Source organism: Panthera uncia, assembly GCF_023721935.1.
Source record: "Panthera uncia isolate 11264 chromosome A1 unlocalized genomic scaffold, Puncia_PCG_1.0 HiC_scaffold_17, whole genome shotgun sequence".
In the NCBI taxonomy this organism is placed as follows: Eukaryota; Metazoa; Chordata; class Mammalia; order Carnivora; family Felidae; genus Panthera; species Panthera uncia.
The window spans coordinates 20977537-20991774 of NW_026057577.1; the positions used below are offsets into that span (position 1 = coordinate 20977537).

At 47.2% G+C, this 14238-nt stretch overlaps 1 protein-coding gene and 1 long non-coding RNA gene across 6 annotated transcripts in view; one reads left to right on the plus strand and one right to left on the minus strand.

The window, feature by feature from the left end:
- LOC125934855 (uncharacterized) overlaps nt 1–14238 on the plus strand; it is a 79836-nt gene that overhangs the window by 29608 nt on the left and 35990 nt on the right. For 2 of the 3 annotated variants that reach the window (XR_007461544.1, XR_007461545.1), the window contains exon 2: nt 8504–8591. The exons of the other annotated variant lie outside the window; for it this stretch is intronic. This is a non-coding gene — a long non-coding RNA (uncharacterized LOC125934855). The remainder of the gene's footprint in view (nt 1–8503; nt 8592–14238) is intronic. 3 annotated transcript variants of the gene reach the window in all.
- MARCHF3 (membrane associated ring-CH-type finger 3) overlaps nt 1–14238 on the minus strand; it is a 154947-nt gene that overhangs the window by 8719 nt on the left and 131990 nt on the right. For all 3 annotated transcript variants that reach the window (XM_049648446.1, XM_049648447.1, XM_049648448.1), the window contains exon 4: nt 5004–5213. In XM_049648446.1, the coding sequence (XP_049504403.1) occupies nt 5004–5213 (210 nt within the window). The remainder of the gene's footprint in view (nt 1–5003; nt 5214–14238) is intronic.

Consider the following 14238-nt stretch of genomic DNA (forward strand, 5'->3'; position numbering starts at 1 on the left):
CGGTATGGGCTGTTTAATAATCTGGGGTGGGCGGATTGGGATGATCCCGGCACAGGATCCGTGGTCATCAGAGAGAGGGCTGACCTGTGGTTGGACCTCAGTGTTTCTCAAGCAGAGGAGAGCACAGGCCCTTGATCAGAAAGGGCTTACCAGTCGTCTGGCAGGATCATGAAATTCACGGCTGCTAGCTCAAATTTCTGAGGCTAGAAAGCAGATGCCACAGGCTGAGTGCCAGTGAGATTTGGATATGAAAATATAAGCTTCTCAACTCACACAGATGTGCTTTTCTCCAAAAGGCCCTGAACATGCCAAAGTGGATCAGGTTTTTTGTTTTTTTTTTCCTTAAGCTTGATTCTCATGTAACTATTCTGTCCTGCTACTGCTTGGTGCTACTCATGAATGTGAGAGAGGTAGGCTGGAAAGCCCGCTGCTCGGGGCTAAGAGCAAAGAGGAGAATGCAGACAAGTACTTAACAAAGAGCTTTGGCAGTCCTGGAAGTCGGGAATCTGGAAATACTATAGTAAAGCTGGGTTTCCAATCAAGAGACCCTTCTTCTGGGGGTGCCTGGGTGGCTCAGTCTGCTGTGTGTCCTACTAGTGATTTTGGCTCGGGTCATGATCTCACGGTTTGTGAGTCTGACGTCGGGGTGGGAGCAGGTAGGGGGGCAGTGAGATTCTCTCTCCCTCTCTGCCCCTCCCCCGCTCATTCTCACATGCACACTCGCCCTCACACACACTCTCTCTCCCTCAAAATAAATAAACAAAAAAGAGACCCGGGGTGCCTGGGTGGCTTAGTCAGTTAAACATCCGAGTCTTGGTTTCGACCCATGGGTTCGTGAGTTCAAGCCCCATGTCGGGCTCTGTGCTGATGGCAGGGAGCCTGCTTGGGATTCTCTCTCTCTCTCTCTCTCTCTCTCTCTCTCTCTCTGTTTCTCTCTCTGTTCCTCCCCTGCTTATGCTGTCCCTGTCTCTCTCAAAAATAAATAAACTTAAAAAACAAAAGAGACCCTTCTATATGTTAAAGAGCCGTGCATACTGGACCTCAGTAAGCAGAGAAATAGCTGTGGGCGTCTGCAGATAGCTCCTTTTCTGATGCTGGGAGCAGACCCTGGGCTCTCGGGCCAGGCACCCCAGGCTTGAATCCCATCCTCTGCCTAGCGGCTCCACGTTTGGGAGGGTTGCTTACCATCCCCAAGCTTGAGTTTCCTCAGCTGCAAAATGTGAATGGTGGTACAGAAAGCACTTAGCACAGTGCCTCACGTGCGCTAGTGTTCTCGGCCTGTTATTTTTGATGTGTTAAATATGGAAAGGAAGACAGTTTTGTGACGCTCCTTCTTAGACACAGGGGAACTGGGGGAAAAAGAGAAAAACAGGGCTGTTTCCCTTGCTCTCAGCGTGGCAGGGGGTCAGCAGCAGGTTGCATCACCTGGGAGCTTGTTAGAACATCAGAATTTTGGGTTCCACCCAGACCTAAGGAATCAGAGCGTGCATTTTAACAAGATCCCTAGGTGATTCACAGATACATTCCAGCCTGAGAAGCACTGCTTCAGGCGACCCAGGAGTCAACAACTTAGCAGTTCTCCTGGTGCCTTGGCCAGGAGGTACAAAAATCAGCCCGCTTGTTGAGACAAACAAATGAGATCTTATTATGCATTAATCGATCTTCATTGCCGTTAACCATCACAGTCTGCAGGCAAATTCAATCAATAAGAAGAAAGCATCATATAAAAATGACTTCTTATCGGGGGACAGTAAAGTAGATTGGGGCATGATGCAGACGGGGCGTTGGGTTTGCGCTTGCCCTGGGTTCATGCTGAGCCTGGACCAGGAGCTCCAAGATGCCCCCTCCCTGCAGTGGGGCAGAATAGGAAGAAGGGAGGTTTGATTTAGAGAAAAAAAACAGGCAGTGACGGAAAAATAAACAACACAAACCAAAAAGAAGCTGTGGCAACTGTAACGTTAGGAACTTCATTTAGATATTTCTTAAATGTGTGAGTTTTTAATATTTTATTTTGAGAGAGAGAAAATCCCAAGCAGGCTCTGCCCTGTCAGCATGGAGCCTGACTGGGGGCTCCGTCCCACGAACTGCGAGATCATAACCTGAGCCTACATCGTAAGTCGGATGCTTAACCAACTGAGCCACCCAGGCGGCCCAAATGTCTGAGGTTTTAAGGAGAAAGGAGGAAGCAAGAGCACAGGGCCACTATTCTAAAAATACTGTTCCTTTTGGGGTGGGTTTCTTAAGGTGTATTCATTTCTTTGTCCAAAGGGTATTTATTAACCTGTTGTGGACCAGATCCTGCGAAGAGCTGTGGTCACAGACTGGGCAAGGAGGGCTAGAATACATCAGCATCCACCTCTCCCTGTCAGGGAGGGGACAGGCTGTTACCTAAGGTCTACTGTAACGTCACGGCAGGGTTTGGGAAATCTCGTTACGGATTTTTTATTCTGCCCTTTCTCTCCAGAGGTTTTGGCGTGATTGAGGCTTGCTCATGGGGCCAGGGCCTTGTAAGTCACCTTCCCAGAAACGGACTGTGGCTCCCTGAACTCTGGCTGTACCGCGGAGGTGGGCTGTGTGAGCAAATGGGATGCGGAGCAGGACTGGGCACGGGGTCACATTCAACCCCCTGAGGCTACCGTGGGCTATTTGGGCTGCGGCTCAGTCAGCCGGCAGTGACCCTTGTTGGACAATGTCCTACGGAAGGTTTCCCCGTGTTATAAGGAGAATTCAAATGACTACCTCATCGGGCTGGGAGCAAGCCAGAGGAGACAGATCACTCATTCATTCCATTCTGTGCCTTAACCGGTTTCTGTGCTGAGTGCTGGTTCCATCAGGGACGCGGTGAGCTGAGGGGCTTACCCCGGGTCACAGCACCGCCCCCCCCCCCGCCCCCCTGCTCCCCACCTCTCAACGGGGGCTAATTATAAGTGCCACCCTGGATGTCTTCCTAACGCTGAGCGCGGACTGAGCTCTCATCCAGCTTTTGACTGTGCATGGAGCTCAAGTGGTTTGTGATGTGGACAGTGATGTTTCTGGGGCACCTCTCCCCAGGATCTCGGCGGAGATGGCTGGCACCCTGGACTCCGGGGTCCCTGGTACGGGTTTCCGCACGGCAGCTTCCAGAAGGCCCAGCTCCCCTGAGTTGCGCCAGATCTGCGCACAGACTGCAGAGGCAGGCCGGCTGAGTCTGAGATGGTGGGGAGGCTGTGTCCCCCTTCGCTGCGCCTGCGAGGCCCTTTCAGGAAGGCTCCTCCGAGCAGCCGGGCTGGGACTGACACCGTGTTTGTTTACCTAAGACATTTTCACAGCATATTCTCCCGAAGCCTGACAGCTTGTTTACAATGGGTTTCTGCCGGAGGGCACTTTCCACGTGCTGTCAGCTCCTGACTTACGGCTCCTGCCAGGGCTGCTGGGTGCAGCATTTATCAGGGAGGGAGTTAGTCTAGATTCAGTAAGTACTGTCGCGGGGCGTCGCGGTTTCCGCACCAGTCAAAAGGGGAGAAAGCCTTTCCTTCCCTCCAACCGCTTTGCATCTTGTAGATGGCTGGGCATGCAGAGGAAGAAAGCCCCGTGCCTGTTCTGGGCGCTCTGATAAATGTTCCGCGCCTAATCGTCACAGCAGCGGGACCCAGGGGCTGTCGCCTGCTCCTCCACTTTTTTGCGTAAGGGGAAGGCTGGTCAGAGAGGTTAAGTACTCTGTTCAGAGTTACACAGCTATTAGGATGTAAATCTTGGGTCCCACCACAGGGCCTTTGGATTCTAAATGCATATGTGCTCTTACCATGCAGCACTGCCTCTTGGAAGCATTTCTGGAATAGAATATGTTCTCATTCTCCTGAAAGAGCCCATGCTAGGTACCTTTCCCACCCAATCCCCTCTTTCATCTAAGATGGGTCGCATCCGCATTCCCCTAGGAAAACTTTTCCTTTCCTTTCCTTTCTTCCTCCTCCACCCTTCTTTTCCTCTTTCGTATTGGGAGTGGGAGAGCTGGTGGGGCCGGGTTTGGAAGGCAGAGCAAAGGAGCAAGTGTGAGCAAGCGCTAGAAGCTTCCACATGCTGACACACTGTGCTACGGGATATGAGAGTGGTACACTCTAGACAGGAAAAACATATTAACAGTGGAACGTGTTCAGATTGGAAATGAGCAGGCACAGGAGAGTAATGCCAGGAAGCAGGGGGCCTGGTTTCTGAAACTGTTGTAGAGGCTAGTGACGCTCTTCGCTGCGGGTCCCAGAGGGAAACATAAAGCGTGAGATCAATGCCGTGCCAACTGGTGCCCAAGCCATCAACTCACTTCATGAGTTCAGTGAACGGAAAGAACAGAGATGTTTAAGAATTCTTCCTCATGTACAGCAGGCACACTTATTGGGAACTGGTTTTCTTTGGTGGCGGCTTCTCAGCTAGATAAATGAGTGTTTTTATGGGCAGCAGAGTCAATATCCCGACACAGAGAATAATCATCAGGCAAAGTGCAGCCCCACGTCCAACAAAGACTTGAGGCTGCGTCAGGAAGTAAGAAGAAAATAACCAGCAGGAGGATTCATGATGTGCGCAGGCAGTGACAGCAACGGTGGCCGAATGCATCATTCATAATACACTACAATCCCAGCAAAAGTGAGGAACGTAAACCAGAGAAAGGAAACGCCATGCCTCATAACGGTTGGAGTCCTAGAACGCTGGAGGGGAGAAATGTCTGGGGTGTGTGTGTTTGACTGATGGGCTCTCAGAAGCTGGGGCTTTTTCTTTACTTGATCTGCTCTTCCCAGCAGCACACCTATGCATGCGCGCGCACACACACACACACACACACGCGTGCGCGCACACACATGGTAATAAATCGCCATCAGACTCTCTCACCAGCATCTGCAGGTCTGTCTCCCACGGGGCAGATAGGACATGTGACGGACAAGAGGGAAGTCTGTGCCAGCCTTGGGGCAGCCAGCTCCAGCTGCTCTGACCTCCCCCCCCACCCCCCCCCGCCCCGGACGGTGGACCATACTTACTAGTGTCCAAAAGAGGTAAATAGTGAAGAGTGCGACAGTGAGTGCAATCAGTCCGACGGCCTCCAGCCGACTGCTAAAGTGCAGGTGGTCCACAGCGCCCCGCAGGCAGAGCCAGCCCGAGATGGTGGCCAGTGGAGTTATGAACAAGAAGCACACCATGTCTCCAAACAGAGTCCGCTTCTCATGCTGGGGGCCTGGGTTTCTGAGCCACTGCCGGGGAAAAGGGAGGAGAGAGAAGAGAAAAGCAAGGTCACGGTTAAATGCCAGGATGGCATGGAGATACACTACCCTCAAGCTGTCTTCTTCTTCAGGAAACTGGGAACGGGCACGTCTGACCCATGCTGAGATCACAAGGCGGCATTAAGGGCTCATTCCCAGGCCCCGCCTCACCGGATTATAGTGACTATGGTGATAATTCAACGTGACAAAAGTGATGATGATAAAAACAATAATTTGAACAGTGTCCTTGCTGTCGATGGCCTGCTGTTTCTGAAACGATGGTTATCATTTTAAATAGCGACCCCATGGGAAGGTACAGAGGATGTTATTTCTGGAAGGTAATAGCTGAGATAGAAAAAGTGCTGTCATGTGGCCAAAGCCTTCCAGGATCTTGGCTCTGGGAGACGTCTACAGGAAAGGGTTAACTCAGCAGGCCAGGGTGGCTCAAATTGTGCATGTTCCCCTGAAAGACCCGTTTCCAAGATTGGCTCTTCAGAAATGAGCTCTGAGTCCTGGCAATATTTTGCCTTTTACGAGTGTCTTTGTCTGCCTGAGGCCTTGGGCCATATGGTAAGAGTATAATGAAATAGTTTATGCCAACAGCGTGATTTATGCTGAACACCTATGTTCGCTGTGGGGGCTGGAATATGAGCAGCTGAGGTCAGTCATGCAGGCGCTGAATGCCTATGTGACCGACCCCAATAAACACCCTGGACACCAAGGCTTGGGTTGATAACGCTTGGTATGTGTTGTCACAAATTGTTGCTGGAAAAATTAAGCAGATTTGTGTGACATTACTGGGAGGGGACACCTGGGAAGTCACACCTGGTTTCTTCTGAACTTCACCCCGTCCATGCACCCTTTCCTTCTGCTGATTTTAGTTGGTGTCCTTTTGCTGTAATAAATTGTAACCATGAGTAAAAGAGCTTTTCTGATTCCTGTGAGTCCTTCTACTCAATCATGGAGCCTGACGGTGGTTTTGGGGATCCCCCACAGAGTGAGACTCATGTGACTCATGTGACTCCATGAACTGAGTGATGCCCCTCCTTGGACCTCCTCCTTAGGGTGCTCCCTGACGTTTTAATTGGGTTGCCCTCTTGACTGAGTCAACCCCAAAAAAGGGTGGGCAAAACTTTGTGGTTGTTGAAAGACCAGAGAGGAGAATTCCTACAGGAGGGGAACAGAGTTGCTGTCCCAGTTGGGGAATTGCTGAATGCCTGCTGAAATGTTCTCCATAATCCATTCTGGGAAAAGTCATGCTTACATATGGGTGTCGGTGCACGACAGTAATGAGGTCAGGTGGCTTTTCTTCAGATTGGCATTGAAACATGTCTCCAAATACCCCTGCCTCACTACCCCATGTAGTAGTGGCTGTGCCCAAAGGGTCCAGAGGAGGGGGGGTTGAGCACAGTTAGGGGTGGGAGTGGCAAGAGACGCAGGCTGAGTCTGTTTTCCATCTTGTTTCCTAAACGTACGGGGGCTTAGCGGTGCCATGGGCTGGCCCCCAAATGGAAGCACTGTGGGCTGCTGAGCACACATTCCAAATGGCCAGGGCTGCAGTTCCCACAGAAACATTGGTGGGAGTGAAAGCATCATGACAGGGGATATGAGAGTAGATGGTGCACAGTGGGGAGTAAAGGGAAGGCCATGGTCAAGGGCAGGAGGAAGAGACAGAGGAAGCAAGGTGAGGATAGAGCAATGGAAGGGCCAGCAAAAGCTTCAGGGAGTGACCAGAGGAGACTGGTGGCGGGGAGAGATGGTAAAAGGCAAGGAAGAGCTTTTCTGAAAGGTACCCTTTCCTTGAGTGTTTGCCTGGGGCCAATATTAAACGACCCACAGTGCCCAACATACCAGTTTCCAGGGACAACCCACCTTACCATCGTGCTGAGATGCTGAAAGAAGTCAACCTCAGCTCAGTAATGAGGAGGCAACTTGTCTGTGAATATAAATACAGCATTATAAAAAAATTTCACATAAATCCCTAAGTGATCAAGTGTGAATGATGCTGACCCTGCTACCTGTTGTCATGTTACCTTACACATCTCAGCAGCTTCAGAAAAATTCAAAGAGCTCTTATTAATTAACATTTTCTTGCCTAAACACTGGGAATATCGATCGCTGTGAGGTGGAAAGGAGAAATCAGGTACGATTATCCTAATTTTATGGAGGCTCAGTGAGGTTAAATGATCGCTCCAGGTGATTCAGAGGTCAAACTGAGGAGAGGACTCACATCTCTCCCCTCTTGCTCAGGTGTCCTATCAGTAAAATACTCGAAAAATATTAAAATTGCAAGACATGCAGAAATCCAGATCGTTAAACAATTTTGCTCGAATCGCAGCAACCTGATTCCCCTTGCAGATTTTCCCTGGAAGCAGATCTGGAAGCCTGGCCTCCCTTGTTGGAACATAGGAAATTCTCAGTAAATATGCAACAGATGTTCACAGACAAGCCGACCTCACTGGCAAAGACTTTCCTCAATTTCTGCTGCTTGGGAATTCGGAATGCATTTTATGAAAATTAATTTAGAATTTTACTTATCTATGTGGCCCTTAACATGACCCAGTGAAATGACTCAGGTGTGGAAGGAGGTAATTACAAATCACTAGTTATCTCTGTCTGGTGTAAGATAAATTACAAAGGCAAGATTATTATTACTAATGCTGGTTCCCGGTTTCTCAGTTTCTGATTGTGCTCTGATCTTCTATATTCTTTTTTTTAGATGTTTATTTATTTGGAGAGAGAGAGAGAGAGAGAGAGAGAGAGAGAGAGATAAGAACGAGTGTTGGCAGGGGAGGGGTAGAGGGAGAAGGAGAAAGAATCCCAAGCAGGCTCCATGCTCACCATGGAGTCCAACATGGGGCTCGATTCCACGACTGTGAGATCATGACCTGAGCCAAAAATCAAGAGTCAGCTGCTTAATTGACAAAATCACCCAGGCGCTGGTGATTTTCTATATTCTTGAAAAATTTTCAGGCCTTTTTATATATATATTATCACCCAAAATCTGGACTCTGCACATTATTAGCTATAGATATATATGTGTTTATAAATGTATATATATATGTATATAATATATATGTGTATGTATTGTATGTATACATATAATATATACATATATATGTATGCTTATAAATGTATATATATAAATATATATTTATAGTTAATGTGCAGAATCCAGACCATGAGTCATATAAATTTGCTCAACTTACTCTTTATGTTGTTTGCTGCTGGGTCATATTTAAGTATGAAGTTGTTTTTCTTTTTTCTTTTCTTTTTTAAAGTAATCTCTGTGCCCAGCTTGAGGCTCGAACTCATGACCCTGAGATCAAGAGCTGAATGCTGTACCAACTTAGCCAGCCAAGTGCCCAGGTATGAAGTTACACCCTAGGTAGCATTATGTCAAAATCGGTGACTTCTTCAGAATTCCAGGTGTCATTTATGTTTTACACAAATGTTAAGTCCCATGAACAGGGCCACTGGTAGTATCTGTTGCTGAGAAAAACCCTGCCCTCTGTCACAGTAAGAATGTCTGTCAAAGCATCCAAGTTGGTCGATAAAAGGATATTGATACAAGCAGAGATTATAACCGAGAAAATCTGATTACACCTCAAATTTCCAGCAAGAGGGGGGATGTCTAAATAAATTAGGAAAACAAAATAAATTATGGAATTTACTTAGAACAGAATACCACCGAGTAATTTCAAATGATAATGCGCGTTTTATATTTCCTGACATGATGTACTGCTGAGCAGGAAGAGTTCTACTGGACAGAATGTGTAGTAAGATCCTGTATATATGATGAGATAGTTACATACACACAGACATTTACACCTACAAAGATATAGTGGATTTACACAGACAAAGACCAGAATGATACCCAGCAAGATAGTGGCTATTCTTGAATAGCCTTTAATTTTGAATGGCCTTTAATTTTTTTCACTTTGTATGTATTTTATAAAATGAACATGGATTCGCCATGTAGCTACACATGTATGTATTAGTTGTGTACGAAACATTGGGAAAGAGAGAGGGGGACCCTGAGTGAGGAAGAGGGAGGGAGCTGTCCAGCTAGTGCTTAGCAAACTATAGCAGTAAAAAAATAAAAAGAAAAATAAATCAATAGTACTGACAGATGTTTGGGGCAAGCTCGGCGCTAGAAATCTGAGTTTATTATGCACTATCTCACTGAGTCCTTGCAATAACTCTCTGAAGCACGTGCTAACATCATCCCCATTTTACAGAGGCCGACACTGGGGAACAAAGAATAACTGACCTAAGGGTAGACAGCAAGTAGGTGGCAGAGGTAGGATTCAAACCAGCCTCACTTTGCTGTTCCTTGATTTCCATGCTTACATTTTCTTTCTGCACCATATGGCACTTGTGTGTATGTGTGTGTGCACACGCCGTCACTAGATTTTTTGCAAGCTTTCAGCGAGGTGGGATATGGTAAATCCTGCCATTTTACTGTTTCATCAGGTAGGTGAAGGACTGGCTGGCCAGGTGACTTTATAAAATATTCTCAGGCTACTATTCCGTTCTTTGTTAATTCTCTTACTAGATCACAATGCAGTCCAATCTGTGGGCATTGAATCACAGCTTCACTTTGGCATAATTCATAACAGACAAAGGGCTGATCTCAATTATTGTTCACTGTGGTTTTTTGCTCCTCTGTGTCTCCTGCCTCTCTGCTCAGTTATACATATTATACACAGAATATTAAACCTATTCTGTAGCAGTATCTTCATTTCCCAAACATTTAATAAAAGAGCAGGCTTCAGCAGAATGGCAGGTTTGTTTGTGTGTCTGTGTTGCCACCCGACCTGACCTGAGGTGGACCCTTTAGAACACTGGCATCTCGCACGTTCAGCGTTTACAATGCTAAATCAATGACAGGAGCTTATGTTGACTCACACCTTATGAAATGCAGAGCACTCTCTTATATGCCACATGAAGTAATTGCTTTACTCTCCGATTATCTTTGAAGGCGGTGCCACTACACCACCGTTTTACCGATAGGGAAACTGAGGCACAGAGAAGATTGGTGTTGGCTCTGGTCCATGCACCCTAGCTCTAAAGACTGTGCTCCAAAACAATCTGTTCTGTCGTCATTCTTTTTTTATTTTTTAGTTTTTTTTTAATGTTTATTTCTGAGAGAGAGAAAGAAAGAGAGAGACAGCGTGAGCATGAGCGGGGGCGGAGCAGAGAGAGGGAGACACAGAATCCGAAGCAGGCTCCAGGCTCAGAGCTGTCAGCACAGAGCCCAATGTGGGGCTGAAACTCACGAACTGCAAGATCTTGACCTGAGCCGAAGTCGGACGCTTAACCGACCGAGCCACCCAGGCGCCCCTCCGTCATCATTCTTGAAGAGGCTTTAGTTTAACATTAGTCTTCTGCTTATACTTGGGGGTTAGCTGTGGCCGATGTTTGAGAATACTAATTTATTTGGCATCTCTCACCTGGCCGGCTCACCTCCTTGGCCGCCAGGGGATCTGTCGGCAACCTGGGCACCCTTCCGGCCTTCTGTTCTCTGGTTCCACCAGAAACGTAAAGCAGGGAGACTGCGCCATTAAAAGCCCTGGCACTGAGCTGCCTATTTTTCTGTGGCGATCTCATTCCCATCGCTAACTCGTTCCTGAACCCGGAGATGGATCTGCTCTTGGAAATACGTACAAAAACCAACCACTCAACCAACCATCTAAACAAAACAGAACCCCCCCCCCCCGCCCCGCCCCATGGTAATCAGCACTGTAGGGCCACAGACAGCAGAGGGAATGAAAGTATCATTCGACCGGTGACACAGCATCACTCACTGGCCATAAGTGTACATCCAAGGTGAGCCGGGCACCAGTGATTCCTTTCAAGGTGGAGTAACTGTGGGTTCGGATATAATTACAGTGTCAATTTGTTAAATCCCTTCCTGGGGAGTAGGGGCAAAGGGGGTGCAGTGCTACAGGACATTAGATTCTGCCTCCCAGCCTCCGAGTTAATCGGCTTAAATCCTCAAGGTAGATAGGACAGCCTGCAGGTCAGTTTGTACTAGAACCAGATTACACTCTGGTGGCTAATAGCTCTGATTGATTACAGCCTTCCCCATGAATCTCCTTAATGAGAAACCATCACGAGAATGGGAGAAACTGATAGAAGGGATAACAACTGATAGGACCACCACAAATTTATGGAGAGGAAAAAGAAAAAGAAGGCATGGTCTCACAATGTTGTCTCATGTGGGTTTATCCGCTTGAGTGTCTCTTGTTAATATGACACTTGGCAGAGTTATTAACCAAGGGCTTACCTTCCTTGGGATGGGTCTTATTTTTGAAGCCCAACTCATTTTACACTAAGCTGTCTTGCTTGCCTGGGGAGCGGCGAAGTGGAAGGGGCAGTGCTGTGATTAGACGGTAGGTGATGGGTCCTTTCCATGATTTAGAAATGACCGTGAAACATGAAAACCATGCATTTCAGTTAATGGAGGCACAAAAGAGAACAAAAACAAGCAAACATACTCCTACCGGTGTTCTCAATCCCTGAACTCCAGTCTGTCAGTCAATTTCCAGGACAGCTGAAGTCTCACAGAAAGAAATTCCGATGCCGGGGCGCTGAGGAGATGCTTGTTTGGGACATCCATCAGTGGATGCGGACATTGCTCACAGCAATGCGCCTCCAATGAAATTTTCACAGAGGATTTGCTCATGATCCTAAAATGTCCTTCTCCAGCCTTGGCCTCTGTCCAAAGCTCCAGATGCGCATATTCAACAGCCCGCTCAACATCTCCACTTAGATGACTAACAGGCGACTTAAACTCAATCTGTCCGAAACAGAACTCTTGATTGAGTACTTAACTTCACAACCTCTCTTTTCTCCACGTCTCCTCCATCTCAGTGAATGACATCACCACCCACCCAGTCGCTCAGCCATCCATTTCCTTTCTGTCTTGTGCCTAGCCCTCCAGGAAGTCCTATCAGCACCACCTTCAATAAGTCTGGAGTCTGTGCACTTCTTCCCACGTCCACTGCCTCTATCCCCGGGCCACGATCATCTCTTACTTGGGAGGCAATAGCCTCCCGGCTTCCATTCTGGCTTCCCTACAGTCCAGCTCCAAAACCAGGGAGAGAGACCTTGTACATACATCAGTCAGAGGATTTTGAACCTTTGCTTAAGGCTCTCCAGTGGTCAGAACTGTGTCTGTACTCTTGACCTAGGACTACAAGAAGACCTGACCTCACACCTGCCTACCTCTCTAAGTCTCCTACCACCTCTCCCCCTTCATTTCCAACCTTTACCTGTGGCTGTTCCCGTATGGGAGGCAGGCTTTGTCCACATTCTTGCATGGTTGGCTCCTTCCGATCACTTAGGTCTCAGCTCAGAGGGTAACTTAGCATTGCAAACACTCCTGAACCTATAAACAGTGCCTTGCTCTATTTTCTACAGAGCACATGGCACTCTCCGAAAAGATGCTCTCTTTATTTGTTTGTTCCCTTGTTTACATTTTGTTCCCTACTTCAGTGAGAACTCTGTGATGACAGGGACTTCATTTTTGTTCATTATTGCATGCCTCAATCCAAGAACAGTGCTGGAATGCAGTCGATGCTTAATGAAAGTGAATGAGCAAACATCTGGATGCCAGGACCCCTGACCAGAAATGATCTTACAATATGAGTTAGACCAATGAAATTGGTTGGTAAGGAGACACTTTTGTTGGTGAGTAGACATCAAGTCTTGAGGTCCACTGCGTTCAGCCTTCTGGACGGGAGATGGTATTCCTGAACATTTTGCTCTTTGTAGGTTTCCAAGAGAAATATCTACATGTTGTTTTGTTGCTATGAGGTGTAAAACCTGTATTTTCTGTTCAAACTTTTTTTCCCCCTGAGATGTAAATAATTGTGGAATGCCATCTATTTCTCCATAGGTCATGAGATAGCATGACAAATACACTAAATTATTTAAGGTCCTTTCTAGTGTTTTAGTCCCAATTACTATCTTTTTTTTTATACCCCTCTCCCTTTTTTTTTTTTTTTTACTACCTTGAACTACATGAGAACGAGACAATATCAGATGCCCATTTAAAAATTATACAACCCCGGTTCAACCAAAAATATGTACTGAGTGACTATTATGTGCCAGATACTTTCACTGAATTTAATAACGCCAGCTGGTGTTGTTATTCCCATTTTGAATTACGATATTAAGCCTCATTGATGTTGAGGTACTTGTTCAAGGTTACAGGGCAGAGGAGCCAGGGTTTGAGATCTCCAGCCTAATGTTCTTTCAACTTTCTTTCAGCTTGCTTTTGCACTACATACAATCTTACCCAAATTTTTTTTTATTAAAAAAATGCTTAAGGTGGCTCAGTCAGTTAAGCATCTGACTCTTGATTTCAGCTCAGGTCATGATCTCACGGTTGGTGAGATTGAGCCCCATGTTGCTGACAGCGCAGAACCTGCTTGGGATTCTCTCTCTCTCTCTCTCTCTCTCTCTCTCTCTCTCTCTCCCTCTCTCTCTGCCCCTCCCTGCTGCACACACTCTCTCTCTCTCAAAATAAATGAACATTAAAAAATGTTTAGTTGAAGTGTAATAATGGACGTATAATGCTATACAGTGTCAGTTTCACATATAACTACATGAAATCTTGATCCTAATTTGTTTGCCCCTACAGGCTGGGGAAGTAGCCGGAGGAGACAGGAGACTGCTTCTAGTTTCCCCTGTTGGCTCCCCCAAAGGCTGTGTGACCCTCATCCAGTTTTTTCGCCTCTCTGGGGGCAGTAAAATAACAGGAGTCCCTCTCACAGGGGTGAGGAAGGTTCAGCTTCGAAGGGAGTGGTGCAAGACCGTCTCTCTTTGGCTCAAGTTCCCACTTCTGTTCAAAACATCAGGTTCAACTAGAGACTGTGTGTTTCGTCTTCTGAGCTCGGGCTGTGCGTTCGCTGCTTCCTAAACGTCTCTCCATCTGTGCAAGCAACACCTCACACTTGACAGGGTCCACAATGGAGCACTGGGTTCACCTCCATCACCCAGCTCC